The 27,613-nt window shown below is 39.4% G+C and overlaps 2 protein-coding genes across 2 annotated transcripts; one reads left to right on the forward strand and one right to left on the reverse strand.

Annotated features, from left to right (window-relative positions):
• The first annotated feature begins 8,059 nt into the window (after positions 1-8,059).
• LOC149266080 (disease resistance-like protein DSC1) lies at positions 8,060-23,952 on the forward strand. The gene is made up of 4 exons (XM_089429964.1): positions 8,060-8,869; positions 20,410-21,508; positions 21,618-21,968; positions 22,079-23,952. Exons 1-4 carry the CDS (start codon positions 8,319-8,321, stop codon positions 23,795-23,797), a joined length of 3,720 nt encoding a protein of 1,239 aa, XP_089286090.1. The 5' UTR covers positions 8,060-8,318; the 3' UTR covers positions 23,798-23,952.
• Positions 11,592-14,793, reverse strand: LOC149266081 (uncharacterized). The gene is made up of 2 exons (XM_089429968.1): positions 12,900-14,793; positions 11,592-12,858 (listed from the first exon to the last, which is right to left on the reverse strand). Exon 1 carries the CDS (start codon positions 14,395-14,397, stop codon positions 13,585-13,587), a length of 813 nt encoding a protein of 270 aa, XP_089286094.1. The 5' UTR covers positions 14,398-14,793; the 3' UTR covers positions 11,592-12,858; positions 12,900-13,584.
• Positions 23,953-27,613: the final 3,661 nt, after the last annotated feature.

Genomic DNA, 27,613 nt, shown 5'->3' on the forward strand with positions numbered 1-27,613 from the left:
GGGAGTCGACATTCACAAAGCTAACAACCAAGCCTGGAGAGATCTGGAAGGCAGGTTGTTTGAACAAATTCGCCCAAACTGGATCAGCGCGGATTATAGGGAAACTGCCGCGCTGTCAGCACATATCAGTAACTGGACAAGTCACGTCAGTGCGGAAGAACACGGGAAAGGCGCGTTGTGAACCATCGCGGAAAAGTGATGTTCTTCCGCGATGGCAGCGCACAAAATACACTAGAAAGCGCCTGTCATCGCGGTTATTTTAGGAACAGACGCGCTGATGCACAAAACTTTGGAAAAAGTGGGTTATTTGGCCAGTTTAGAGAGCATGAGCATGATAAATTTGATTTCATGACACAGTAGGGATACTGACAGGATGACAGTGACAAATTGCTGTGTAACAGGGGTGACACCGGAATTCCGGTTATTAAAGTCAGTTTTGCTGTCCAGTCATAAGCCAAAGCACGAGCTACCCACTTATGACGGAAGTTTGTCTGCAGATGTGTTACTGGATTGGTTGAGTGAAGTAAATAAATATTTTGAGTTTGAGGAAACCAGTGAGGACAAGCAGGTGAAGTTCGCCGCCACAAAGCTGAAAGGACATGCGTCCTTGTGGTGGGACAGCGTTCAGGCGGAAAGGAAAAGGCTACACAAACAACCTATAAAGAAGTGGACCAGGATGGAAGCAAAATTGAAGGAGAAGTTTCTGCCGAAAGACTATCAGATCATGTTGTATAGGCAGGTGCAGAACTTGAAGCAAAGAGGGATGACTGTTAAGGAATTTAAAGAAGAGTTCTATAAGTTGAATCTGCGAGCAAGGTATGTGGAAGATTCCCCAGAAAAAACAGCCAGATTTGTGAATGGGTTGAGGGGGGAAATACTGGATGAAATCGGTATCCTCTCACCCAGAACTTTGGATGAAGCATACCAGTTTGCACTAAAGGCGGAGGAGAAAACTAACAGGAAACAGAATGCCACGAGAGGAGGCGGAACTGGCAGGGGGAAAAGTAAGGTTTTTGGCAGAGGCAGAGGTGCAGGTTCAAGTGAAGAAGGCAGCAGTTCTAAGTCTGCAGGCACAGCAGAGAAGGACAATAGCACTAGAGGAGGACGACCGGCTCAGCGAGGGCGAGGAAATGGTCGGGGCAGGGGAACTGTCCAGTGCTATCGTTGCCACAAGTGGGGACACAAGTCGTATGACTGTCCTGAAGGTGAACCGGTAGGCGGAAGAGGAGCTTATGTTGCTCAGCCAGAGGATGCTGAGGCAACACCTCAGGAAGTGGAGAACGCACCAGAGACGGGTGAAGCTTTGGTGTTGAATAAGGTGCTGTTGAAACCAGCAAAAGAAATTGCAGAACCTGACCAGCGAAAGGCTTTGTTCCGAACAGTTTGCAAGTCACAGGGTAAGTGCTGCAAGCTGATCATCAACAGTGGAAGTACCGACAATTTAGTGGCTGTAGAGATGGTGGAGAAACTGGGATTGAAAAAGTTGAAGCACCCCACTCCCTACAAAGTGTCATGGCTGCAGAAAGGACATCAACTGTTAGTTGATGAACAGTGTGAGGTGGAGTTTCAGATAGGCAGGTATAAGGATAAAATCATCTTCGATGTTATGCCAATGGATGTCTGTCATATACTGCTAGGACGACCCTGGCAGTTTGACAGAAGCGCAGTTCATGACGGGAAAACAAATTGTTATAAGTTTGTCAAAGATGGGATCAAGCACACGCTTGTACCCATCAAAGAGGAAAGTGCAGCTGAAACCAGTGGGGTAAAAGCATTGTTGATGGGCGGAAAAGAATTTATAAAACAGATTGAGGACAGTGATGTAAATTTTGCTGTCATAAGAAGGCCAAAGGCAGTGATACTGCATACACAGATTTCAGATTTGCCCGAGGAAATCCAAAATATGTTGCAGGAATTTGGAGACATCGTGGTGGATGACCTTCCGGATGAACTACCCCCCAGGAGAGGTATTAGTCACTGTATTGACTTTATACCAGGGCAAGTCTGCCAAATAAAGCAGCTTATCGTATGAGCCCTAAGGACCATGAAGAAATTAGAAACCAGGTTCAGGAGTTGTTAGACAAAGGATTGATTAGGGAAAGCATGAGCCCCTGTGCAGTACCGACCGTTTTGGCTCCAAGGAAAGGAGGAGAGTGGCGAATGTGCACGGGTTCTAGAGCCATTAAAAAAATTATTGTTAGGTACAGGTTTCCCTTGCCAAGAATGGACGATATGATAGACTGTTTGAGTGGGGCGGCTTATTTCTCGAAGATTGACTTGAAGAGTGGATATCACCAGATCCGAATTTGGGAAGGAGACGAGTGGAAGACAGCTTTCAAGACGAATGAAGGCCTGTATGAGTGGCTGGTGATGCCATTTGGGTTGAGCAATGCTCCCAGTACGTTCATGCGCCTGATGAATGAGGTGCTGAAGGAATTTATTGGAAAGTTCGTAATAGTTTACCTGGATGACATTCTGATTTTTAGTAAAACTAAGGAAGAACATTTCAGGCATGTTCGAAGTGTGTTGAGGAAGCTGCAGCAGAACAAGTTGCTGATCAATCTGAAAAAGTGTACTTTTTTTCAGCGGGAGTTAGTGTACCTGGGTTTTGTAATTGTGGAAAATGAACTGAAGATGGACCCAGAAAAGGTGGCAGCTATAGTTAGCTGGCCTTCTCCAAGAAGTTTATTTGAAGTCCGAAGTTTTCACGGACTAGCAAGTTTTTACAGGAATTTCAGTGGGATCTGTGCACCTATGCTGGATATGATCAAGAAGGCAAATCAGCCTTTTCACTGGACCGAAGCAACGGAAAATGGTTTTCAGATTTTGAAAAGGAAGATTACCGAAAAGCCGATATTGAGGCTGCCTGACTTCAACAAACTCTTTCAAGTTCGTTGTGATGCCAGTGGTACAACCATTGGGGTAGTACTTAGTCAGGAGGATAGGCCAGTCGCGTATTTCAGTGAAAAACTGAACGAGAGTAGACAGAAATACTCAACCTATGACAAGGAGTTTTACGCAATCATACAAGCGTTAAAGCATTGGAGACATTACCTGTTAGGTAATGAGTTTGTTTTATTTACGGATAACTCTGCATTACAGTACATCATGCAGCAACATAAATTGAACCATAAGCATGCAGCATGGGTCGAGTATCTACAGAATTTCACGTTTGTACTGAAACATATTAGTGGGCAAGCGAACAAGGTGGCAGATGAGCTGAGTAGGAGGACCCTACTCTTACAGGAAAGTACAATGCAGGTTTTAGGCTTTGAGCACCTGAGGGAACTGTATCAAACAGATGCAGATTTTAAGGAGGCCTATGAGGCCTGCCAAAACCCTCTGTTGAGAAACAGTAGCCTGTGGTTGGACTACAATTTACAGGAAGGGTTGCTGTTTAAGGGAGGATAGTTATGTATTCCCAACTGCTCTATGCGAGAGAACATTATTCAGGAAAAACACAGTGGGGGTCTGGCTGGACACTTTGGTATAGACAAGACAATTTCACAGGTACGGCATTTCTATTTTTGGCCAAAGTTGCAACGGGATGTAAAAAGGTACGTAAGTAGGTGCAAGGTTTGTCAACTGGCAAAGGGTCACAGTCAGAATACAGGTCTTTACTTACCATTACCCATTCCGAGCAGACCGTGGGACTCCGTCAGCTTGGATTTTGTTCTGGGCTTGCTTAAGACACAGCGGGGTTTCGATTCAGTAATGGTAGTGGTAGATCGATTTTCAAAGATGGCGCACTTTGTACCTTGCAAGAAAACCAGTGATGCTACTTATGTAGCACATTTGTTTTTTACTGAGATCGTTCGACTACATGGTCTCCCAAGGTCCATCATCTCCGACAGGGACGTAAAGTTCACCGGACATTTTTGGCGAACCCTGTGGAAAAAGTTGAACACCCAGTTACAGTTCAGCTCCGCTTACCACCCGCAGATCGATGGAAAAACTGAAGTGGTAAACAGGAGTCTGGGGAATTTGCTATGGAGCTTAATAGGCGAAAATTCACGGACGTGGGACCATGTACTTGCTCAAGCGGAATTCGCATATAACGATTCACCTAATCGCAGCACCGGTTATAGTCCCTTCCAGATTTTATACGGCATGCATCCACGCGGAGTGCATGAATTACGAGATTTGGGAAAGCTCGAAAAACGAAGTGCTGATGGGGAAGATTTCGCCCAAGCAATGAGCAACTTACATGAGCAGGTAAAGCTGAAATTACAGGACAGCAGTCAAAAGTATAAGCAGCGAGCTGATTCAAAGCGTCGGGAAGTTCAATTCAACGTTGGAGATGAAGTCCTTGCATATTTACGTAAGGAACGGTTTCCAAAACGGGAGTACAACAAGTTAAAGTATAAAAAGATCGGTCCCTGCAAAATCATTCGCAAGTTTTCTGCAAATGCCTATGAGCTACAGCTGCCACCAGGGATCGATATTTCTCCCATTTTTAACGTGGCAGATCTGTTCCCCTATGTCGCTGATTCGGAAGACAGTGCGGCAGCAAAGCCACCGCGGGACACCAGTTGTGAGGAAAGTTCATGGATGAGGCAGATGCTAATGGCACAACCCCATGAGATCGAGAGGATCCTTGACACACAGGTAGCTAGGCGCACACGCAGGAAAGAATATCTGCGGTACTTGGTCAAGTGGAAGGACCGTCCGATAGAGGACAGTTCGTGGCTCAACGCAACGCAGATATAGAAAACAGGCTATTCTGTCGACGACCTCATGGAACGGAGCCATGACTTTTTGCCACCCCGGGAGCCTGATGCAGGAGCATCCAGCGCCGAGGAGACAGAAGGTGGTTGACTGTCTCGAAAAGAAAACAAGAACAAGTCGAAGACTACATGCATAGCTGGACAGGTTATTAGACTTGTCATTTTTGGTTTTCTTTATTATTATTTGTTTCATTTTCCAAAAGGCCGTTAGAGACCGTAGGATTACAGTTGTGAATTGTTTTAGTTTAGGAAATAATTAACAGTTAGTTATCATTTTTGTAAAAATAAACTGGCTAGCAGTTGGACAAATTCTGGTTGAACAGTTCAACCGAAAATAGAAGCAGTTATGCTTTCCAAGTATTAAAAACAAAGGGAAAATAGTTAGAGAGAGAGAACCTCCGGTACGAAGAAGCAAACAGTGAAACAGTCCTCTGTAATAAAAACAAACAAATCATTTACCTTGCCAACTAATAGTCCATTATTAATTATTTCATACGTATTCCATATTTCCGTCTGTTGTGATTAAAATGCATTTGAAACAATAAGACAACAAGCTGTAACAGGAGTCGAGAAGGGAAAAGTGTTGCTACAGGAAACCATTTCCAGCAAAGAAAGGAGAACCATTCAACAGTCACCGACGAATGACCAGGTAACAAAAATACAACGCCTTCATTCCATTTACAAGATAATACAAGTATAGAAAGCAAATGAGAAAAACAGTTTGACTTAATTAACCAGTTAACCACCGTCCATTACAAGCAAGAGCACACCACAAGATTTTCTGAGCAGATAGCACTCGCCAAAAACAAACTCTCTTACAAACGAAGCCTCTTAAGCTAAATACAACAGAACACGGCTATACGAGCCACGAAGGACAGGGAGGAGCACAATCCATCTACAACTCAGGTGACTGCAACTATAACGGAACAAGAACCAAGAACATCAGAACCCTTCATAACTTAACAACCGAATCATGGTCGGAAAGACCCTACCCGTTATGTGAGACTGGGCGGGTTTCAAACTGCTACCCGGAGATTGCAGAGTGAGCAAACCCTCGGCGGCCAGCCACCTTAACAACCTGCAAGCAGAGGTGGATGAGGGTTAGTGCAGAACCGGAACGAAAGACGAGCTAAACCAACAGACGAAACAAGCCATGAAACCCATCGGTTCTTACCTGTAGTTGATAAGGCGACATTGCAAAACCGAACCCGACAACCAGAGCCTGAGACAAGGAGCGAGACTGTAAGAGTCTGAAACAGGCATGAAGGCAGAGTAAAGCATAGAACAATTGCATACCTTGGAGGCAGGGACGAACGAATCGAGCCAGAAGCGCGGAACTGGAGGGTACCCTGTCACAGTTACAAACCAACAAGTTATCAGAGCCGAGAATCAACCCATGTGACAGAAATTGTCCAGAGGAACAGCAAACCTACCATTGCACAGGGCAGGGAATCGACGGGGTTGTCGCCTTCATAGAAGTTCAATGCACAGAACAGAGAAAGCCTGGGGGCACCACGAAGCTCAATGCACAGAACGGAGGAAGCCGGAGGCACCAACATACCTCGGCAGTATAGAGTTCAACGCGCAGAACAGGGGAGGCTCGCAGGCACCAGCAAACCACAACGGGGCAGAGCTCAGAGTCGAGCACAGAGAACAAACAAAAGTGACAATAAACGAGAATAGGGTTTGTCAAAAGGCGGGAGCGGCCAGACCGAGAAGACCGACAGGTGGCGTCCTTTAACCGGTGAGGAGGGACAGCAATCAATACAAACATATTGCAAACGAGTTAAAATCCACGGAGGCATAATGTCATCGCATATTAACATGACAGCTAACCTAACCATAGGTTAATCACCGAAGGGTCGAGAGGGGCCTGTAACTTTGACACGGTTACCAACTACTACACATTAAATTCCACACGATTGTAAATGTTGGGGGTTGGGCCATCATACAATCAGCCGAATGTTGCTGCTATCACTCCAAATGGCCCGAGCTAGTTAGAAGTAGACCAACAATTTGACTCGGCCATCTACAACACACCAATCAAATTCATCGTACTCAGCGCAGAAAAACAACTGAACTGGTGAATGCGTATGGTATCTTGGTTGATTTCTTTGATCAAATCCTTGTAACGACCACAACAACTTGGCTTGGTCTCCATGTGAACGAACCCAATCTCGCTGTGGGCACCTAGACTACTCGTGGACTCTTTCAATCGCTCTACACGTGATCTTTTAATATGAAATCTCATTATGGCTCGTCCCAAATCTGGTGGTGCCCAGAACCACATGCAACATTTTCCTGGCACCATTACTCGGGTTGGTCAACAATCAATGCAAATGTATATCATGACAAATGCTCTTTCATGAGAAGTGGCGCCGATACCACATGAAGGAAAATCACCATATGCACAGCAAACTAACACACACAACATTAACCCGCGGAAAAGGCAGAGAGCGATCATGTCTTGTTCAAATAATTTAATAATACATTTAAATACATGAGTAATTGGTTTTAAGATAGTGCGTCTATTTTAGACTCACTTGGTTGAGACAATTTTTCAACTTACACTAATTTAAGAGAGCTAGTTGGAGAGAATCTCTCATCCAAACTAGATTCCCTTGTTTGAGGAATTCTCATGATTTTATTTATTTAATCAATATTTGGATTTGGATACTCGGTTTGAAGAATTCTCACAATTTTATTTATTTAATTTAATATTTAAATTTATTATTGATTTTTAAGAGAGTAAAACTAAAACTAAGTAAATAAACTAATAAAAAATAATAACAATAATAACAGATAAAAAATCAACCACAAACCGTAGTAACAATGGAACCGTAGTAACAATGTTCCATTATGAACCAAGAAAAATCAACAATAAATTTGTTTATAATAAAACCTCTAACACGTATCCACATTTTGTTTATAATAAAACCTTTAACACGTATCCACATTCTGTCGTTTCCCCTTCCATTATGAACCAAGAAAAGTCAACAATAAATTTGTTTATAATAATACCTCTAACACGTATCCACATTCCGTCGTTTCCCGTTCCATTATGATCCAAAGAAAAATCTAACAATAAATTTGTTTATAATAATACCTCTAACATGTATCCACATTTCGTCGTTTCCCTGACAAAAGTGAAAGGTAGGTTTCGATAAAGAGTTGTCATGATGAACTTTTAATTATTTGGAATATTTCAAACAAGAAACCTCCAGGGATGTTCCAACCAAGAAACTTCTGGTTACATGTTTTGATTACGAGTGCTAATATCCACCCTACTAGTTTTTTTTTGGGGGTTATAAAATAACATTATAATACTGGTTGAGATACAGCACATCCTTCTCCCCACATTACAATACTGGTTGAGATACAGCACATCCTTTCCACCCATAGTGCGCTACGCGTTTGGCTGCAGCTTCTTGCAGTTTTCAGCACATCCTTTCCACCCATAGTGCGATACGCGTTTTGCTGCAGCTTCTTGCAGTTTTCAGCTATTCGTCTTATTCATTGTCTCAGCTGTTCATCTTATTTTCATTGACTCGGCCTATCAGTCCATCCATTCATCCCAATCCGCCTTCTGCAATGGCAAACCTACCCACCGCACCGCAACAGAAGCACGATGCTTCATCGTCTTCTGCGTCCACCTCTTATCCCCGATATGATGTTTTCATCAATCATCGGGGATCGGATGTTAAAAACACCTTCGCGTCCCATCTCTACCAGCGCCTTCGTGACCATGGATTGTGGGTGTTTCTTGACAAGCCTGAACTTGAGCCAGGACACGAATTCCAGTCTCAAATCGAAGCCGCTATTCGAGTGGCTTCTGTGCAAATAGCCATTTTCTCTCCGGCTTATGCGGAATCGAAATGGTGCCTCGATGAACTAGTTCTCATGGTCAAGTCCCGGGCACCTATTGTTCCGATATTTTATAATGTAGAGCCTTTCGAGGTCAGGTGGAACGACAAAAAAGGAGTATACGCTGAAGCCCTGAAGAAACTCGAACAGAAGACAATAATCGACCCTCAAACTAATAGAGAGAAGCCACGCCACGACTCCGCTACCATTCAAGGCTGGAGAGATGCTCTTTCTCATGTCGCCGACATAAGTGGTCTCGAGCTGAAGACCTTTAATGGGTAACGTTCTACTATCTCGCGTCCGTACACATTTTTTTAGGAGGAAAACTTTTTATTAAAAGAAAAAAGTAGTATATATATATATTGGAACATTTTTCTGTCTTTCTTCTTTGGAAAATTGCATACAGGAGACTGAAAACTAATCAACATACTTTCAAAAAAACTATATCTTATGAGATTGTATTTCTTTGTTGAACAAAAATTCAAAAGTTTATTGCTGCCTATCTAGTGGAAGAGAAATTCTATTACATTAGTGCATCCAGTAATCAAAATGAGACCCTGGCATGTCTCTCCTTATGAGTAGTTGATGCTGACAGTGTTGGTCATGACAACCTGTTCAAAAACTGAAAAGTAAAACTTACCTGTTTCTCGATGACTGCCTCTTTTTGAAAGTAAATTAGCAGACCAGTTTTGCTCTCTGTATATGTGGTCAAAGTTTACCTGCTGGAAAGTTCTTATTACAATTTTGATGCGCTTCATCCCCTTAATAAGAATAGGCAGTCTGAACTCGTTGCGCCCCTTAAACCACTCAACTCAATAATGCCTTTCGCATCCCCAAAGATTCAATCCAGTTAATAAGAATAGGCAGTCTGAACTCGTGGCGCCCCTTAACCCACTCAATAATGCCTTTCGCATCCCCAAAGATCTGAATCTCTTCAATTTCCGAGTCATTTGGCAGCAATCAACACTCCCCACATGGCTATTATTTCTGCTCTTTGTTTGTGCCCTCTCCTCCTTCCCACCAGAAATGGTAGAACTTAGACGATGCTTTATATATAACCATTCCACAACCACATTTTCTCGTGCCACTTGCTCCATCAAAAAAACCAACAAGATATGTTTGCCATAGATCCCTCACTTTTGGAATCATGTACATTTTACTTCCCTTCGTCGGCCCTATCTCATTGTAGTAGGTCACCATCTTGTTAATGTTCTCATGGAGCTCCAGGCTTTTCTGATCAAATAAGATTGCATTTCTTCTCTGCCATATAGTCCAAAAGACGTATAATGAAAGCTATCTCATTGTAGTAGGTCACCATCTTGTTAATGTTCTCATGGAGCTCCAGGCTTTTCTGATCAAATAAGATTGCATTTCTTCTCTACCATATAGTCCAAAAGACGTATAATGGAAGCGCACGATAATCTTGCACTTTGCTCCAAGCAAACTTTAATACATCTGTACATTGTCTGGAATTGTATCCTAGATACTAGTTTGTAATGGTCCAACACCCCTTCCCATAGAGGGAGACTATAAGGGCAATGAAAGAAAAGATGGAGATTGTCTTCATCTCCCTTCATACACATAACACAGATACCTGGTCCTTGAAATCCTCGCTTCTATAGATTATGCCAAGTCAAGATTCGATTATGTATAGCCAACCAACTAAAAAATTTGATTTTATTTGAAAGGATCCATTTCTAGATAACCTGTGGTCCTTTCCTGAGTGTGCCTCCCCAAAACATCTCTATGTATAGCCAACCAACTAAAAACTTTGATTTTATTTGAAAGGATCCATTTCTAGATAACCTGTGGTCCTTTTCTGAGTGTGCCTCCCCAAGACATCTCGTCCTCTTCATCATTTATTGAGATCCCTGCGTTCCGGAGAACTGTAATACATTCTCCCATTCCTTAGAAAGTTCCTCCGGTAATTCCAATTCTTCTGCCTTATACCATGCCTGAAGGTCCATATGATGAGGCCTATGGATTAAGATCTGATTAAGATAAAAGACCCCTTGAAATGAATATGATTTAGAATTTGGATACATAATGAGTGGTTACCTTTTATACCGCTGATAGCATCAAGGCCGATCTTAATCATGGAGCCATCTCCCACAGTCCACCGCACGTGGCACATGAGGAAATCCATCTTCAACGGGTCTAGCAATAAGCGACCATCGCGTCAGGTGAATTTTACCTTTCATCTCCCCATTATGGGCCCCTGTCCAAATGAAGCACCCCATAATAGAGTGGATCCTTTTAATAATTTTACAAGGCAACAGAAAAAGAGGCATCCAATAAATTGAGAGGTTATGCATAACCGATTTGAGCATAATCAAATTTCCGCCCATAGACATATATTTGTGTTTCCAGCAATCCAATTTTTGGTTAATTTTTACTACCAACCATTCCCAATCCTTATTTCTATATCCCATCGGTTTTAATCTGAAACTCAAGTAAGTGATTCCCTCTGCTACATAGTTAGAAGTCACCCCGGAAAGTCCACAGATCTCCTTCACCATTGTATCCTCACAACCATTATGTATTAATTTAGACTTAGACTCGTTCATATAAAGACCCGAAGCATCCCCAAAAGTCTTGATGATTCCAAAATTTTTTACCACCAACCATTCCCAATCCTTATTTCTATATCCCATCGGTTTTAATCTGAAACTCAAGTAAGTGATTCCCTCTGCTACATGGTTAGAAGTCACCCCGGGAAGTCCACAGATCTCCTTCACCATTGTATCCTCACGACCATTATGTATTAATTTAGACTTGGACTCGTTCATATAAAGACACGAAGCATCCCCAAAAGTCTTGATGATTCTCTAATATTCCGACCAAACACTGGTGTTTTTCTGCCCTCCCAATAATAAATCATCCGCGAACATTAAATGAGTTACATGCAAGTGCCTGACAACTTTAACTCAGACTATCAATCACCAATAGGAAGAGCAATGGGGACATGGCACATCCCTGCCTCAAACCCCTGTACGCCGAGAAAAACTGGGAGGGAAAACCATTTATAATCAAAACGAAATTAGTGGATTTGATACACCCCATGATCTAGTGAACATTCATCCAATTCATCCCCATTTTGATAAGATCAACGTAAAAAATGCCCCATCAATGCAATTGTAGGCCTTTATCAGATCTACCTTTAAAATTCTCAATCAATGCAATCGTAGGCCTTTATCAGATCTACCTTGAGGAGATAATAATCCTGGAGTTGACGGAATGTAGCATCTCCTGGGTAATGCCTATTGCATCATGAATATGTCTACCCTCCATAAACCCTAATTGTTCATGTGAAATAAATCTCGACAGAAAGGGTTTAATTCTACGGGCGATCAGGTTAGATATCATTTTGTAAACTTAGATATCATTTTGTAAATCGAGTTACGAAGGGAGATATGCCTATAGTCCCCAAAAGTAGATGGATTCTTCTTTTTCGGAATCAGAGAAAGAAAAGTGGCATTTATTGCCCCCGAGATGAATCCCCTCAGACTAACTTCTTCTGCCACCGCCAGCAAATCTGGAAGGATCAGGTCCTTGAAGTAGATAAAAAGCTCAACCCCTCAGCTGTCCGAATCCCCTCAGACTAACTTCTTCTGCCACCGCCAGCAAATCCCGAAGGATCAGGTCCTTGTAAGTAGATAAAAAGTTCAACCCCTCAGCTGTCCGGGCCCGGGCTTTTTTCCTTCGCACAGTCCTTTAAGGTCGCTAATAGTTCTTCGCAAGTGAAGACTTGTCCCAAAATTTCATTGTCCTCCTAAGAAATCAGCGAAGAAACCAACTCGATAAATTCTGCTTGATCCCCATATTCCTGATTTTTTGCCATAAAGTGATCTCTGAAATGTGAAATGGCTGCTTGTTCCAAAGAGGATTGAGAATTCAAGATATTCCCATCAGAATCCCAAATCCTTCTGATAGAATTATGTTGCTTCCTCAGGTTAAATTGCCTATGGAAATATTTAGAATTTTTATTCCCAGCTTGGATCCAAATGGCCCTGACTTTTGTGCCTTATGTCCTCTTCCTGGGCCTGAAGAATGATGTTCCTATGACCCTCCAAAACTGCGATCTTATCACGATATAAAGCCGAGAAATATAATGGGACCAGATTAAGGTATATCAGCTCTTTCTAACTCCACTAATAGAATCTGTTCCTCCCTCCTTTTCGCTTTGATCCATCTCCGAGATTCAAATTTCAGCAACCGAGGATTAAATTTGAATGGATATGCCCACCGCCCCTCCATCCCTTTCCACCTCAGCGCTATCGGAATATGGTGCGATATATCCATTGCGACCTCAGCGCTATCGGAATATGGTGCGATATATCCATTGGGATGATATAAGACTCGACTTCCACCATGTTATTAAACAGGGTCTGACTTACCAGAAAATGATCAATCCGCTTGGAGATGCCCTCCCCTCCAATTCTCCCGTTCTTCCAAGTTGGAGCCATTGTATCTGGGATTGCATCAATCAAAGCATTGGCGTCCATCATTCCTTTAAAGAAAGCAGAAAGTGGATCTTCCGTGGCCTTCGTACCCCAGATTTCTGATGGGTCCAATGTGAAATTTAAATCCCCCGCCAGTATTAATGCGGTGAGACTTAAAATCCCAGAATTAGCCACTCTATTCCAAAAGCTTTTCCGCCCATGATACAGTGCATATGTGTTTAATATTCTGATCCTATTGCTCGAACCCTTCATGTAACCTGTTAAGAGAATACCTGCACAAGTATAGAATGCGTTCAGATCAAAATGACGTGGATTCCACATCACACCCAACCCACCTGAGATACCTATCGCATTTGTTGAGCAAACAACCCAGTCAGAACAAATCTTTAACATGACCTCCCAACCTCTGTCAACCCTCACCATCGTTTCCTGCAGTAGTATCATAGACGGCTGGTATAATCTAATAATACCCCTAATCGAGATGATTTTGGGGTAAGCTCCCAGCCCCAGGATGTTCAGAGAAATAATGGTCATGGGGACAACCCAAAGACGAGTATATCCCCTCTAAGTACCCGAGTACCATCAAAATCCGAGATAGAGACCGAACCAGCAGTGTAAGATGAATCGATGGAAAAACACGAATCACCAGGGATGAGAGCCGGATGAGAACTCGAAGCTGTCAATCTACAGTCTGTGACTTTCTTGTATCGAGGGTGACGTTTCTTCTGATGGGTCACGTTCTGGAAATTTGGCTTATGTCCAGAAACCTCCGAGGGCACAAAGAAAGACCGTTTGATGACAAGTGGTTCCATTTCCTCGGCAGAGTCCAGAACACCGATTAGTTCCCGGTCTGGAGATAGGGACGCAACTTTCTCCACCTCCTTTTCAAGGACAGACGAAGCAGGGTTTAATAATTCTCCAGAAGGTTCAGAACCCACCTTCAAGGTCGGGGCTAACCCACTCTCGCCAGGATGGGGAGTATGGAAACAGTGATCTAGCAATAGGGAGGAATCTAAAGACCCAGCACCCGAGGATGGGGTGATCAAACCCCTGTCAACCCCAAGGGAAGAGGTAGAGACTACGACATCAACAGATGAAGCGGGACCGAGCCCATTAGACCGAGAATTTCCCCAAATATTTGTATGCGAAATATTTGATACAAGATTGTCTAAAGGTGGCTCGCTAACAAGTTCAGAGGAATAAGCCGAAATACCTGGAGAAGCCCTAGAGAGGACCTCACTTCCTTGAACTGCACATGCCGATGGACCGGAATATGAAGAGTCCCGAAGTCCATTATGTCTGCGCCTTGAAGACGAGACCCCATGCACCGGACATGTAGCCATCAAGTGACCCGTCTGGTATAGGAGGCACCGATATGGCAAAGCCCAATAATCAATTTTCAGCCGAATCTTATAACTGCTCCACTACACATCAATTTCTGCTAACTAACCTCGCCCCAGGTCGACTTCGACCAACACCCAAGCCAAGCGCTTATCCAGCTGACCAACACAACTGTCATCCCAGAAATAAAATTTCCTAATCCTATTCCATAACTCCAGCGGTAAACCCGACAGTTTTGCCCAAATCAGATTACGTCTAGGGATCCCAGCTAGAGGGTCGAAACTGGTCTTCCACCACTGCATTAGGAGAAACCCTCTACCTTTGACCCAAGGATCCCTTAAAATCCTGTCAGCGTTCTCCAAACTCAGGGAGTGAAAGCATAAACATCCGTTCAAAAGTTGGCTTACCTTCGGTCTGTATCGGGAACCATCTATCTTCCACCCATTTCTTAGGTTTTTCACCCGACATTTTCAGAGGGTGCCACCGCCCTACCAGCGCCTTATTCCTGAGCCTTTCTGTACTCTCCCATAAATCATTTTCACCCAAAACCAGAGGTGGTTGTGCTGTAATCGCCTCCAAAGGTTTATGTTTAGTTTTTGTCTCTCTAGTTCTCGTGAGAGGCAGGGATATCACCCGCAACAGAACTCTCGGTAAATTGCAGTATTTCTGACTCCCAGACAGAATACTGCTAATGCTGCCCGCTCCGCCCAAATAGTGATTTCGATCAAGGCTTTGGCAGTTGGTGACATCCCATCATGCATGCCAGCCAACTGTACCTAGGGTTGGAATTTGGATTCCTCTTTACTCATCGTATAATTTTTTTTTTTGACGTTTTAGGTCTTTATGCTGCCTTTCAAGAAACGTTATGTTTAAAATTTTGCCCTTCCAAAGGTGATGTTTTAATAATAAAGTAACGCTTCACTAATAAAGGTTTCATTAAAAACACATATCTATCATAAGAAAAGAAAAACAAAATGACCATAACACATAAATGACTTATTGAATTCTGAAATTTGGTTTAAAATTATATGGAACACTCACAATAAAATCTCCATAACTCTGAAATCAAATGTCCTTGACTCAAACATGCCATAACATGATATTACTAAGGAGTTCTTATGGGACGTATAAGATGACCAACAATGTAAAACTATGAGATGGACTATCCTCTGCATCCTCTCCATGATCATAATCACATGGAATCAATGTGAGGGTCCACTCTGGAGAGTTTGTAGTCAAATAAGTACAATGTATAAAAAGTGTTCTAGTATTTCATAAGCTTCATGAGCCATATCTTTCAAATCTTTTAAGTGATATGTTAAGACACTCGATGTGCAAATTGTAGTCGAAGCGAAACTTCCACTGTTCCATAGATGATATTGTGACATAGGATAACTTTCATAAGTGAGTGGTGAGTCGGTGACACTGTGACAGACCTCTGGCCCAAACAATTCAATAAAGGTGGGTGGCCAATACACTCAGGGAGAGTAAGTGGGAACAAGCAAGATTGTGGTCCAAAATTATTGTGACAAGGAAGACGTTTTGTTCTTTTAGCTATGTAGGTTCGATGATGCACTAACACACTCATGGATTGATTGTTTGATTCATTCAAGTGAGAATTTTAATGATGTTTGCATAAGAGGTAGATACATATTCATTGGATTTCAAGGAAACTATTTGGACTTAGATTCTAATCCAACTTACCCTAATCAAATGAACGAATTGTGAGTTATTGAACGACATTCCTTCTAAGGAGTACGAAATATATATGTTTTCTTCCCCTTGTACCTTCTAGGTGACACTTATGGGAATTCAATCATATTAAGATTGAGCATCTGAAGAGATCTCATCATGAACAAAACATTTCAAACCAAGCCAAATTTGTTGTGTTGTGGGCATATATATATATATATATATATATAAAGTCTCTATTAGACTAGATGCTTATTGATCACTTAGTTTTGTAGACATATATTTAAGGAGACTAGGTAATAACCTTTGTTGAATGGTCTCAAATCCATTTTCCTGGTTGTGTGTCCTTAGGCTTTAGGTGCTTTTGTGCTAGTTGTAAGTATCGTAATTCCTACTTTAATAAAAATATGTTTCACTTTCTATGTGTGTGCATATTCGAATTCACTTGAGAGCTCTCTTCAATTGGCATGGTCCACTCACATGCACCTCAAGCTCATCAACAAGAAAGCAAATCAATGAAGGTGAAAAGGGGCCTAAATGGATTTACCCATGGAAAATTGAAATCTTGCAAAATTAATGGCACAAAAGAAAATAGAGAAAGACCGAGAATGTGAAGCCTAGGAATAAAAATACGCAACATTGTTATCTATAAGTTTATAATTTCTATTTGTAATCATTCCTAAAGTATAAAAAGGTCATTTCTAGAAGGTTTTGTTAAAAAAAGGTTTCCAAGGTAAGATATCTACATTATCATGTTTACAATTGAGTTCTTCAACACCATTTCTACATTTATTAATTCCAATAAATTAAAAAATAGTTTTCAGTGATGTTTTAGACTCGTTTCATTCTGATGGTATTGTACAATTAATAAATTAGGTTTTTTTTAACTTGAACCCACTTAACTTATTACAAGTATGTGTTTCAATAACACACCTTGTTGGTGATGGATTTTGTAAAACATAAACCATTAAATATACACACACTTCTTACAAATTTTTAAAAGAATTGTGTTTATAAATTGGAATTGTTGACAATTTTTTTTTTAGTTCTATGGTATGCCTTAAAATTGCTTTTGTTTGGCTAAGAGTTTGATTTCATGGAATGTAAGGAAATAGGTTAATAGGCCAAGACTAAGAGATATTTGGTAAGAGTGAAAGTCAAACTCGGACTCGGAGTAGGGTAATTCCAGGGAGTGGGGTAATTCGAGGGAGTGGTTTTTCTATAATAACCATGACGAGTCAACCTGCATTATGGATAGCTGCCAGTGAAACCATGATGATTCAACTTGCATTATGGATAGCTTCCAGTGATGATTGTCCCCAATGTGAATTTCACCACTAAATTATAATCATTTTTCCCAATATTTGAAAAAAAAGAGAAAAAGAAACAAAAATATGAAAATACTATAAAAAGCAATTCACTAAATTCACTTAATATATTTCAAGTATATTTTTAACTAAAACATCATAAAAAAACACTAAACTTTTTTAAAGAATTATGTTTATCAAATTTTAATTATTTAAAATTGGAGAGATTTTTAAATATACTTAATTAATTTATACATTAAAAAAATAAAAATATTTAATCCACACAAATCTACAATTTCTTTAAAAGATACCATACTTAATTCCAATCCAAAAAAACTATAAAAATCTAAAATACTTAATAATAACCGAGCACTGAATAGCGGGATGGTCATGAATAATATCTTTTAGCAGTCTTGTCGAAACCACAATCACGGAACGTATAATGCAGACGAATTTTAGTTTCAGCGGACCATTTCTGTAAACTAAAGTCGAGAAAACTGCCCTCTAAAGCACCTGGTTTTTTTCTAAAGTTCATTTGTTGATAAGATGATTATCGATTTATTATAGTGTTCCAAGTTGAAGTGGAAAGGTGTCACTCTTGGGATATGATATTAATAACGTTTTAAAAAAAACCTTAACCGTCAAAAATACGTTGTGCGTCCTTCCCAACACGTCAGGTCAGACGGTTATTTAAAAAAATTCAACGTATTTTACGGGTAAACTGGTCTCTGACGGGCAAAATGCCCGTCAAATTCCAACCCTGACTGTACCCCATCGCAATCCATAACCGAGAGGCGAGGCCCCAATACCAACCCACCTCCCAAAGGAAAGTACCGAGTGTAACGGAGGTGTCAAAAAAATAAATGGAGGCGACTCCTATTTCATAAACCATAGAAAAGTAAACGCTGTCTGACATGTCAGGTATTTATTTTTCGCTTTCCTATTTCATAGACCATAGAAAAGTAAACGCTGCCTGACATGCCAGGTATTTATCTTTCGCTTTCACCCTCTCTCTCGAGGCTGCTATCTCGATGGGCGTGCTGTCACTCAGAGGGCGAAAGGTAAATACCTGGCATGTCAGGGAGCATTTACTTTTCTATGGTCTATGAAATAGGAGTTCCCTGTAACGGAGGGAAAGAGCTAACCAGCCATATATTGGGTATTTAATGCCTTTAGAGCAGCAGGGGACTTAACGCGATAACACGGGAGTGAGCAAATTCAGCATTAAATAATATTTGCCCGCTCCCGTATTATCGGGCTAAGTGGTGTGCTGCTCTGAAGACATTAAATACCCAATATATCGCTGATTAGCTCCAGCCGGAGAGGCGAGACCCAGTACCAACCCACCTCCCAAGGAAAGTACCGAGTGAGGTGTAAAAAAATAAATGGAAGGCCTTACAACAGCTAGACACGCAAGCTTCAACTCCAATCGAGAAAAACGGACCACCTAGTGAAGAGAAGAGTGGGCAGCATACGTCTACGCCAGATACGTCGCCACAGCCCCAGTACAGAACCTATGAACTGACATGGGATCAAAAACCCCAAGAACGAAGAGGAGCAGATCCCAAGCCTAAAAAGGTCGCCCAGAAATCTCCTAGTGGATACGCCAACCTACTGCTAGCCACGCGATGGGTACAAATATCGAAATATATTTTCTGCCTAATTGAAAAGAGCCAGTTTAGCCCCACCAACTACTTTTGACCAAGAAATAGGTCAGAACCCCGGTCAAAGACCTTCAACGCACCACCCAAAGAGCGATCAGTCCCAATCGTCCAACCCCCAGAAACATGGAATTGTCTACAGACGCAACAAAATAGCCTCGACGACCGCTTTGGTCGGAATCTCGTATTAAAATTTCAAAAAATTCAAAAAATCAGTTAGTTAGTTGGAGTGTTTGAATCGATTTATTTTAGGGCTGAAATAAATTCAGCATCATCAAAAATCTTCTCTGACACATTCAAAATTTTAAAATTGGACAAAATTTTAAAATTGGACAATTATTACAAATGGCTAGATTATTTTATGGGATTTCTAGGTTATTTTATGGGATTTTAAGACTACGCGCAAAAACACAGATTACCGAAGAAAGTCCCCTGTCCATTCAGCCAATCCCCAACGGCTACGATCCAGCTATTGAAGCTTTATCTCTGCAAATGAAGGGAAGGCCAGCCGAAACGAAGGAGGAAAAACAGATATCATGACAAAATCGGCTTCTCACAAAGGATCCAGGAGAAGTCCTACCACATGATGAAACTTAACTCCACTATGACCACACAACACCAGAAAAACTAGTAATTGAAATCATCTCCTCCGTCGATCCCCTTAATTCAATGAGCTGATCGCCCTAGACCAAGCTAATAACAAAATAATCCCATCTGTCTTTTTGTGCACTTCAGAAAGGCTGGGATCCTTTCGTATTATCCTGCTCGTTTATCTCCAAAAGTATAGTGTAATGTTGATCCTGTGATTGACGCCCTGCGACGTGCTATACGTGAGAATAAAAGCATTTAACTACAAACCTTCCAGTTCTCTCGGTCAGTTGAGGAAATCAGCAACTTGAAGGTGGTCTGAGAAATCTTGCCGAGCAAATGAATGTTGGGGATTGCTGTAAGAGATTTTTTTTAAGTGATCCATTGGCTCCAATGAAAAGTCCATCTCAATAATCTGAATTGGACAAGCTGATTGGAAAGCGAGTCCATTTCCCTGCAGGGATTTTCTTAAATTGGGTTTCTCCCGGGTAAATATGGTGTCTCTTGATGTATGTTCTTGTTTACTTTTGCCCTACGCAATCTCCTTTCCATTCTCTTGCTGTAGTTTGAATTCAATCCATTTGAATCAGGGGAATTGTGTGTTTCCTCCCTGATGTAGTTTGAATTCAATCCATTTGAATCAGGGGAATTGTGTGTTGCCTCTTATGTTTCAGCAATGGTTACAAGGGTAGGCAGAGACATTTTGCATGTTGTTAGCATTGTGAACTAAGTTGAATGAAACCCAAAGTTCAATGTGGTCATCCAGGAATGAGGCGGAGCTTCTGGACAAAGTTGTTCAAAGCCTATTGAAAAAACTTCCAAAAACACCGCTTTTTGTGGCTAAATATCCAACTGGATTGGATGATAAGCTACAACACTTTGAAAGTACAGTGCTAACGCAGCAGGGGCAGGAGCGTGACGTCCAGGCCAGGGTTGTCGGAATTATAGGTGTTGGTGGTATTGGGAAAACCACTTTGGCGAAACAGATCTTCAACCGTAGGTGCTCTGAGTATGATGGATCCTCTTTTTTATCTGATGTTAGTGAAACTGCAGCTAGAAAATCTCTGGTTGATTTGCAAATGAAGCTCATTAAGGACTTGACACACAGGGATATTAAAATTGAGATTGTGGACCAAGGTGTGATAATCCTTAAACGTTACCTAGCTTGTTGTAATGCAATGATAGTTTTAGATAATGTAGAGAAGGCCGATCAATTGGATGCATTCTTACCAATTAGGGATGTTCTTAGTTCCAATAGCTTGATAATAGTTACCTCTCGGGACAAGCATGCTCTCCTATGTTCAGAAATAGCAGATTCATCAATTTATAAACTCACCGGGATGAATAGAGCACACTCCCAAGAGTTGTTCTGCTCATATGCCTTCAATCAGCCACATCCACCACCAGGATTTATACATCTGGTGGAACGGTTTGTAAGGGCCTGTGATGGATTGCCGTTGTCATTGAAAGTTACTGGGGCTCTTCTTTGTGGAAGAGATGACACATATTGGAAAGAGCTATTGAATGATTTTCACAAGATACCACCCGCGGACATACGGGAAACGCTCCAAATTACTTATAATTCACTCGACCAAGAGTACCAGCAAATATTCTTAGATATGGCCTGCTTTTCTATAGGAGAAGATATGGATACAGCAAAAAGAATATGGGGAGCGGTGGGGATTTCAAATTTAGAGAGCAAGTGTCTTCTGGAACTGGACAGCGGAAAGCAGATAAAAATGCATGATCAGGTTAGAGATATGGGAAGATACACTGCTGCGGAAAGATCAATGCCCCATCGTCTTTGGTGTCACGCCACCAACAATAACAATGTTGATAAGTTATTTGAAGAATCGTCGTGGTCTGTAAGTGATTCAAACATTCCTCTTTGGTTCAAAATTTTTAAAGTTGTTTTTGTCAACGCAAGATCTGTGCCCTGGATACTATCTATCTTTTATTTTTATGATTGAATAGGTCACAACCGAAGTTCGCGGGATTTCGACGGTTCATCGTCTAGACGGTTTCGATTATCGATTCGGTGTCCGTTCAGAAATGTCATGGTACAGAAGGCGTAGTCAGGAGCTGTTGGAAAACTGTAAGCGGGCACTGTTCAATACAGACCGTTATCATGGTTTGCGAATTCTTGCAAGTGAAGATTATTATGTAGAAGCTATATTGAGGAGGGTGCGGTCACCACATCTCATATGGCTCCGCTGGTATAAATGCCCCTATTCTTCCCTGCCTTCTTGGGTTCCCCTGGAACATTTAAGAGTTTTAGAAGTGAGAGGAAGCAGATTGAAGACCTTGTGGCAACAGGAATCTCAGGTACGCAATTTTGCGTGTTTATACTTATTCTTTTATTTCGATTTCAATCTCAGTTTGTAGATGAGAATCATCTCGAAATCTTTCTTACAGTGGAAATGTGGACATTGCAGCCGCCTCTCGAGTTGCGAGAGTTAAACATCTACGCTCCCTTTTCAGATTTTCCAAAGTCGATTGGACAACTGAAGTACCTTGAAAAGATTGTTGTGGATTATGATGGGACTGTCCAAATCAAAACTTTGCGAGAGGAATTTTGTTATATGCACTCTTTGACATGCCTGGTCTTAAGACAATTCACAAGAATGAGATCGTTGCCTGATTCGCTGGGAAAGCTAACAAATCTTCAGCACATCGATTTGTCTTATGCTACCAGTTTGGAGATGCTGCCTGATTCCATCGGAAAGCTACCAAACCTCCAGTCCATTAATTTGTCTTATTGTTCCCGCCTGGCGATGCTGCCAAATTCTTTTGGGAATTTGACTCGACTCAAACGTCTGTCTTTGAAGGAATGTAGGAATGTGACCATTTCCAAAGAGACACTTGGAAATATTACCACGCTGGAATTCTTGGATCTTTCATGTTGTTCCGAGGTGAAAGAATTGCCTCCCCAGGTCGCACATCAACGATTCCTGGAAAAATTATATTTGTTGGATGCCGAGTTAAAAGAATTGCCAAGCGGTATTGGAGATCTATGCAACTTGGAGGTTCTGCATTTAGGGGACCATTTGTTGGAAGTGCTGCCATCTTGCCTCGGTTCCCTCAATAGCTTGAAGGATTTGCGGGTGAGCAATTGCCCGCGATTGAAATGCTTGCCGGATACTTTTGGACGGTTGACTCAACTGACACGGTTGAGTTTGGTTTCTTGTGGGATACAAAAGTTACCACAGGATATTCTCCTGCTGAACAATCTCGAATACTTTCGCATAGAAGATTGTCCATTGGGCGAACTTCCATTTAAAACAGCAGAACGAGAAAGAGAAACAGTAGCAGCGTTGAATGAATTGGACGACTACAATGGCAAATGTATCTTTGGTTTGGAGAGGCTCCGGGAATTTGAACTGGTTAGAGTACAGATAAGGGAGGTAACCTTTCCTGAAGGAGTTTGCCGAAACCTTCAACGACTTCACTTGTTTGGCTGTAAGGAATTGAGGCAGATAGGAAGGCTTTGTGGTATCTATGATTGTGAAAATGTAAAGGAGCTCACCAGTCTTGAAACGTGGACATCATCTTTGAAGCACTTGTATGTGAGTGGATGTAGCAAACTCAAGAGCATACAAGCGTTGGAACACCTCCCAAAGCTTGGAATACTAGATGTTCGTGATTGTGATGAGATAGAAGTGTTGCCATCTCTGGAACATCTGACATCTTTGGATTGGTTGGACGTCTCTGGATGTAGTAAACTGAAGACCATACAAGGGTTGGAACACCTCACAAAGCTTCAAATCCTATTTGTTGGTGATCTCGCTGAGATAGAAGAGTTGCCAGCTTTGGAAAATTTATGGTGTTTGAGGGTTGATCGATGTCCCAAGTTCAAGTGCATGCAAGGGTTGGAGCACTTCAGAAAGCTTAGAGGTTTAAATGTTCGAGAATGCCATGAATTAGAAGAGCTGCGAGGTGTGGAACATTTAATGTCCTTGAAATTTCTTAGAGTATGGTACTGTCCCAAACTGCAGTGGCGCGGGAGAGTACTGGAGCAGTTGCGCCAACGATTGAAGGAAAGATTCACATATGTAAAAGAAAGCAAAATGAAGAGGCTGTGGTCCGCTATTTGTGGAGCGAGAGAGTGCGAGGGGGATAGAAAAACAAAAAGAATGAAGACCAGGGGAAATTAAGCCCATGGGAAAGTATATTTTAATACTTTATTGCATTTGTCTCTTTGTTTTGGTGACCTTGTTGCTCTTGGTTGGTAGTAAGTGGGTTAGTATTGGGTTCATTTAATTTAGTTGTTAGATGCGGTGGAAGACACATTGTTGATATTAGATAGATAGATGGCAAAACTTCAAAACTCCAACCATTCGAACACTTCGTGGTTGTCATGGTGAGAGGTGTTATTAGTGTGAATAGCATTAAAGAAAGTAAGTTATACAAGTTAATGTTAGGGTTGGTATTTTTTTTAATAATATTAAATGATAATAAATTTTTTAATAATATTAAATAATAATAATAATAATAATAATTATTTATAGTATTTTTTAATAATTATAATAAGTTTTTTATAATTTTAATTTAATTATGGGTTAGAAATAAGTTTTTATCTCCAAATTAGTTATGTTTATTTAATTGATTTAGCTCAAATTAATTAATTAAAAAAATATCAATATATATCTCGGTATTGGGCATGGTATTGTAAAAAGAAAAAACTATTTACAAGTTAAGAATTTCCATGGTTAAGAATATTGTTACATGTATTTTAAAATGATTATAGGTTTAATTCATATATTGATTATTTTTATAATTAATAATACATAATTTAAAATAAAACTATAATGAAGTTTATTTTTATAAATTTTTTTTTTTTGGCAAAATGTGTTGATTTTTATCATGGATTGATGCTTATTTGTGTTTACCAAACATTTAATTCATATGGCTAATTTGCAGATTTAATGATTAAAAACATGTCTTTTACAAACAAACAAAAAAAATTGAGTTCAAGTTTGAAGAGACATATTTTAATAATCAAATCTTTACATAAAATTATTTTTATTTTAAAATTTTATTTTCTTTCTGGAAAAGACATTATATAAGCCTGTGCTCATGCTCAATTTAAAAAATGAAAATAGTTTATTTTTTAATTGAAAAATATTTATTTATTAATGATAATGTGAATGAACATTAGTTTAAGCACAAGAAACTAGTTTATTTTTTAATTGAAAATTATTTTCTCATTAATAAGTTGATTAGTATTTTGCAACTTAATGTAATCAAATGAAATAAGTTATTTTTTTTGTAATTTGGCATGACTAAATCTATGACTTCACATCAACAAGTGTTTTAACAAAGCACCTCTCTAAAACCCCATGGACATCAAATGAATAAATTTTGTTAGATCTAAGACTTTTGTGATCCATCAATTTAGAGAAAAGTCTTCGTGATTAATCACATCGTAAAGATTGGGTCTAATAAAAATTTGATGAAAACTTTTAACTCAATTTTAATAAAAATTGTGATTTTTATTTTATTTTTTATCCAATAATATTTCATTTATTTTCAAACCAATTCAAAATATTCAAAAATAATTCTTTCATTAAATATTAATATCTCTTTCATTTTTCTTTTTCTTTTTTCTCTTTTTGAAACATTAAAAATATTATGTTAAACATAATTTTATTTACAATATATAAAATTTATTAAAAATAAATAAATGAGTTTTATTTCCATAATTTTATTTACAATATATAAAATTTATTAAAAAAAATAAATGAGTTCTATTTCCATACAATTCCATGGATAGAAAGACCAATAGAATGCCTTTTGGAAATGAAAGCATTTGAAATAGTCTTTGTTAAGTAATTATCATATTATGCATTGAATAAACAATTTTTTGAGATTAATATTCTAATATGCAATTGAGCCTTATAACATGTGTATGTTATTTTAGATATAAATGTTAAGCTAAATTGACAAATGTAATATATTGGTGTAGAAATCAAGAGTAGATGAAGCAAAGAAGTAAAATTATTGTTAAAATAGAATAATGATTGTTATATATATGTTTGTGTAGTTTTTAGTTAAGTTAGAAAAAGCATGATAAATATTCAATATAATTAATTACACTTTGTTTAAAGGTAATTATTCAATTATAATTATTAAAAAGAGGGATTAAATTGTGTATTTTTAAAATAAAAAGAGATTTAAATCCTCTCAAAATGAAGTTCATGTGAATAGATAATGTTGTCTATAAAAGGTTTATGTATATAATGGTGTTAATTTTTTTTCAAATAATTAGCTTTAAAAAAAAAACAATTGAAAAAGGAGTATACACCGACTAGGATTTGAACTAGTGAGCTTTGAGAATGGAGTGCCCTAACAATACACCCATTCATTGTCAATTCAAAGTTTTATGGACATTATTTTTCCTCTTTGAATTTTATTGTTTTTTATTTTTTGTTCTTTTATTATTGTTTCCAATTTAGTAGTCACGATTTTATCCAACAATAAATTGATATAAACACAAAATTTGAATATATTACAAAAATAAAAATATATTTATTTGATATTATAAATTAACAAATAGGTAAATATTTATATAACTAACTCAAAATAATGATCAAAGTGATTGGAATAGCGTTGGCCATTGATAGGGACTAATAATAATAGAGGAGACATAAAGATTGTGATTTCATATATAAAGTGATGAATTATTAAGAAATTAATAATAATTTCTTTGTTTTTCAATAGTTTAAACTAGTTATTTTTCTATTAGTTGATATCAAAGCTAGCTTCCTTAGTTGTCATAAGGGATATGTTCTCTCATTTTTTAGGTTTCCAAATCTATTATATGGATATGTTCTCTTTTTTTTTCGAACTTATATGGATATTACATGGGAACTATTGTCTTCAATTAAGGGAATTTTGAGGTCTAAAATGAGTCTCCCATTGAAAATAATAAAACAACAATTTAAATAATAAAATAAGTGATGAAATTTTAAAGAAAAAGAGAGTTTTTTTTAAATCATATTTTCAACTTATCTCTTTATAAGTTTACTCAAATTTCAAGTGCATCCTATGAGTACCCACTTTGCATATTTTTTAGTAGACACAATTTTTTTTTTAAATGCATGTAAAAAATGTGTTTTCAGACACCGTTTTGACCTCAAAATTCTCCTAATTCTTTTTCAAGCTTCCATAGCCATTATAGGGATATGTTCTCTTCTTCTAGAGTTTATATACTTGTTAGAAAGATTCATCATATTATTTAAATGAAGGGAAAACATAAAGAAGGGTTGACTAAACTTTTCTCAAGGATGGTACTCACGTCATAGGATATCCACTAGATGGGTTGATTGACCCTTCCTCACACATAATATTTCCATCAAGACAATGAATGGGGATACGTTAGCTAATAACCCTTTGTTATGAATAATATTGTAATCTAAGGGGTCATAGGGAAGGGTTGTTTAGGGTATGATTCTCTTTTTAACCAATATCCTAGGTCCTTGACCATAATATTTTCACTATGTGGGGGCACTAAGTGTAATTCAGTATTGCCATTGAGGGAGACCCAAGGGAAGATTTCATTGACCATTAAGCATAACACTGATGTCATAGAAAATTTGAAGGAATGATCATCAAACCCTTTTTGATGCATAATATACACTAAAAGGGAACTCAAGGAAGGAAAAATCAACTTGTTCTTGATCATAGTATTTACATCATGAGGGAGCATGAGAGAAAGGGTCAATTAGCCCTTTTTAAAGCCTTAGTCATTTCATTGGGGGAGATTGTAAGGAGGGGACGACCAACCCACCCTTGTGCATGGTATCGTGTCATAGAGAATCCGAAGGTAACTTTGAGCCAACCCTTTTTGAGGAATAGTATTCATTGTTGAAGGGGACTATGTTGAAGGTTTGATGAATCCTTCCACAAGCATAGATTTTTCCCTGTGGGGAAGTATCGAGAATAGACGATTCACCCATCCTCAATCATTG

Source organism: Pinus tabuliformis, chromosome 6 (genome assembly GCF_031772625.1).
Source record: "Pinus tabuliformis cultivar Carrire ecotype Pingquan chromosome 6, CPIR1, whole genome shotgun sequence".
NCBI lineage: Eukaryota > Viridiplantae > Streptophyta > Pinopsida > Pinales > Pinaceae > Pinus > Pinus tabuliformis.

Bases quoted from the DNA above. Each gene is read 5' to 3' on its own strand.
- LOC149266080 (XM_089429964.1), top strand. From the start codon at position 8,319: ATGGCAAACCTACCCACCGCACCGCAACAGAAGCACGATGCTTCATCG. The intron at 8,870-20,409 runs GTAACGTTCTAC...GTGGTCATCCAG, and splicing joins GAGCTGAAGACCTTTAATGG to GAATGAGGCGGAGCTTCTGG. The intron at 21,509-21,617 runs GTAAGTGATTCA...ATGATTGAATAG, and splicing joins TTGAAGAATCGTCGTGGTCT to GTCACAACCGAAGTTCGCGG.
- LOC149266081 (XM_089429968.1), bottom strand. From the start codon at position 14,397: ATGGCTACATGTCCGGTGCATGGGGTCTCGTCTTCAAGGCGCAGACAT.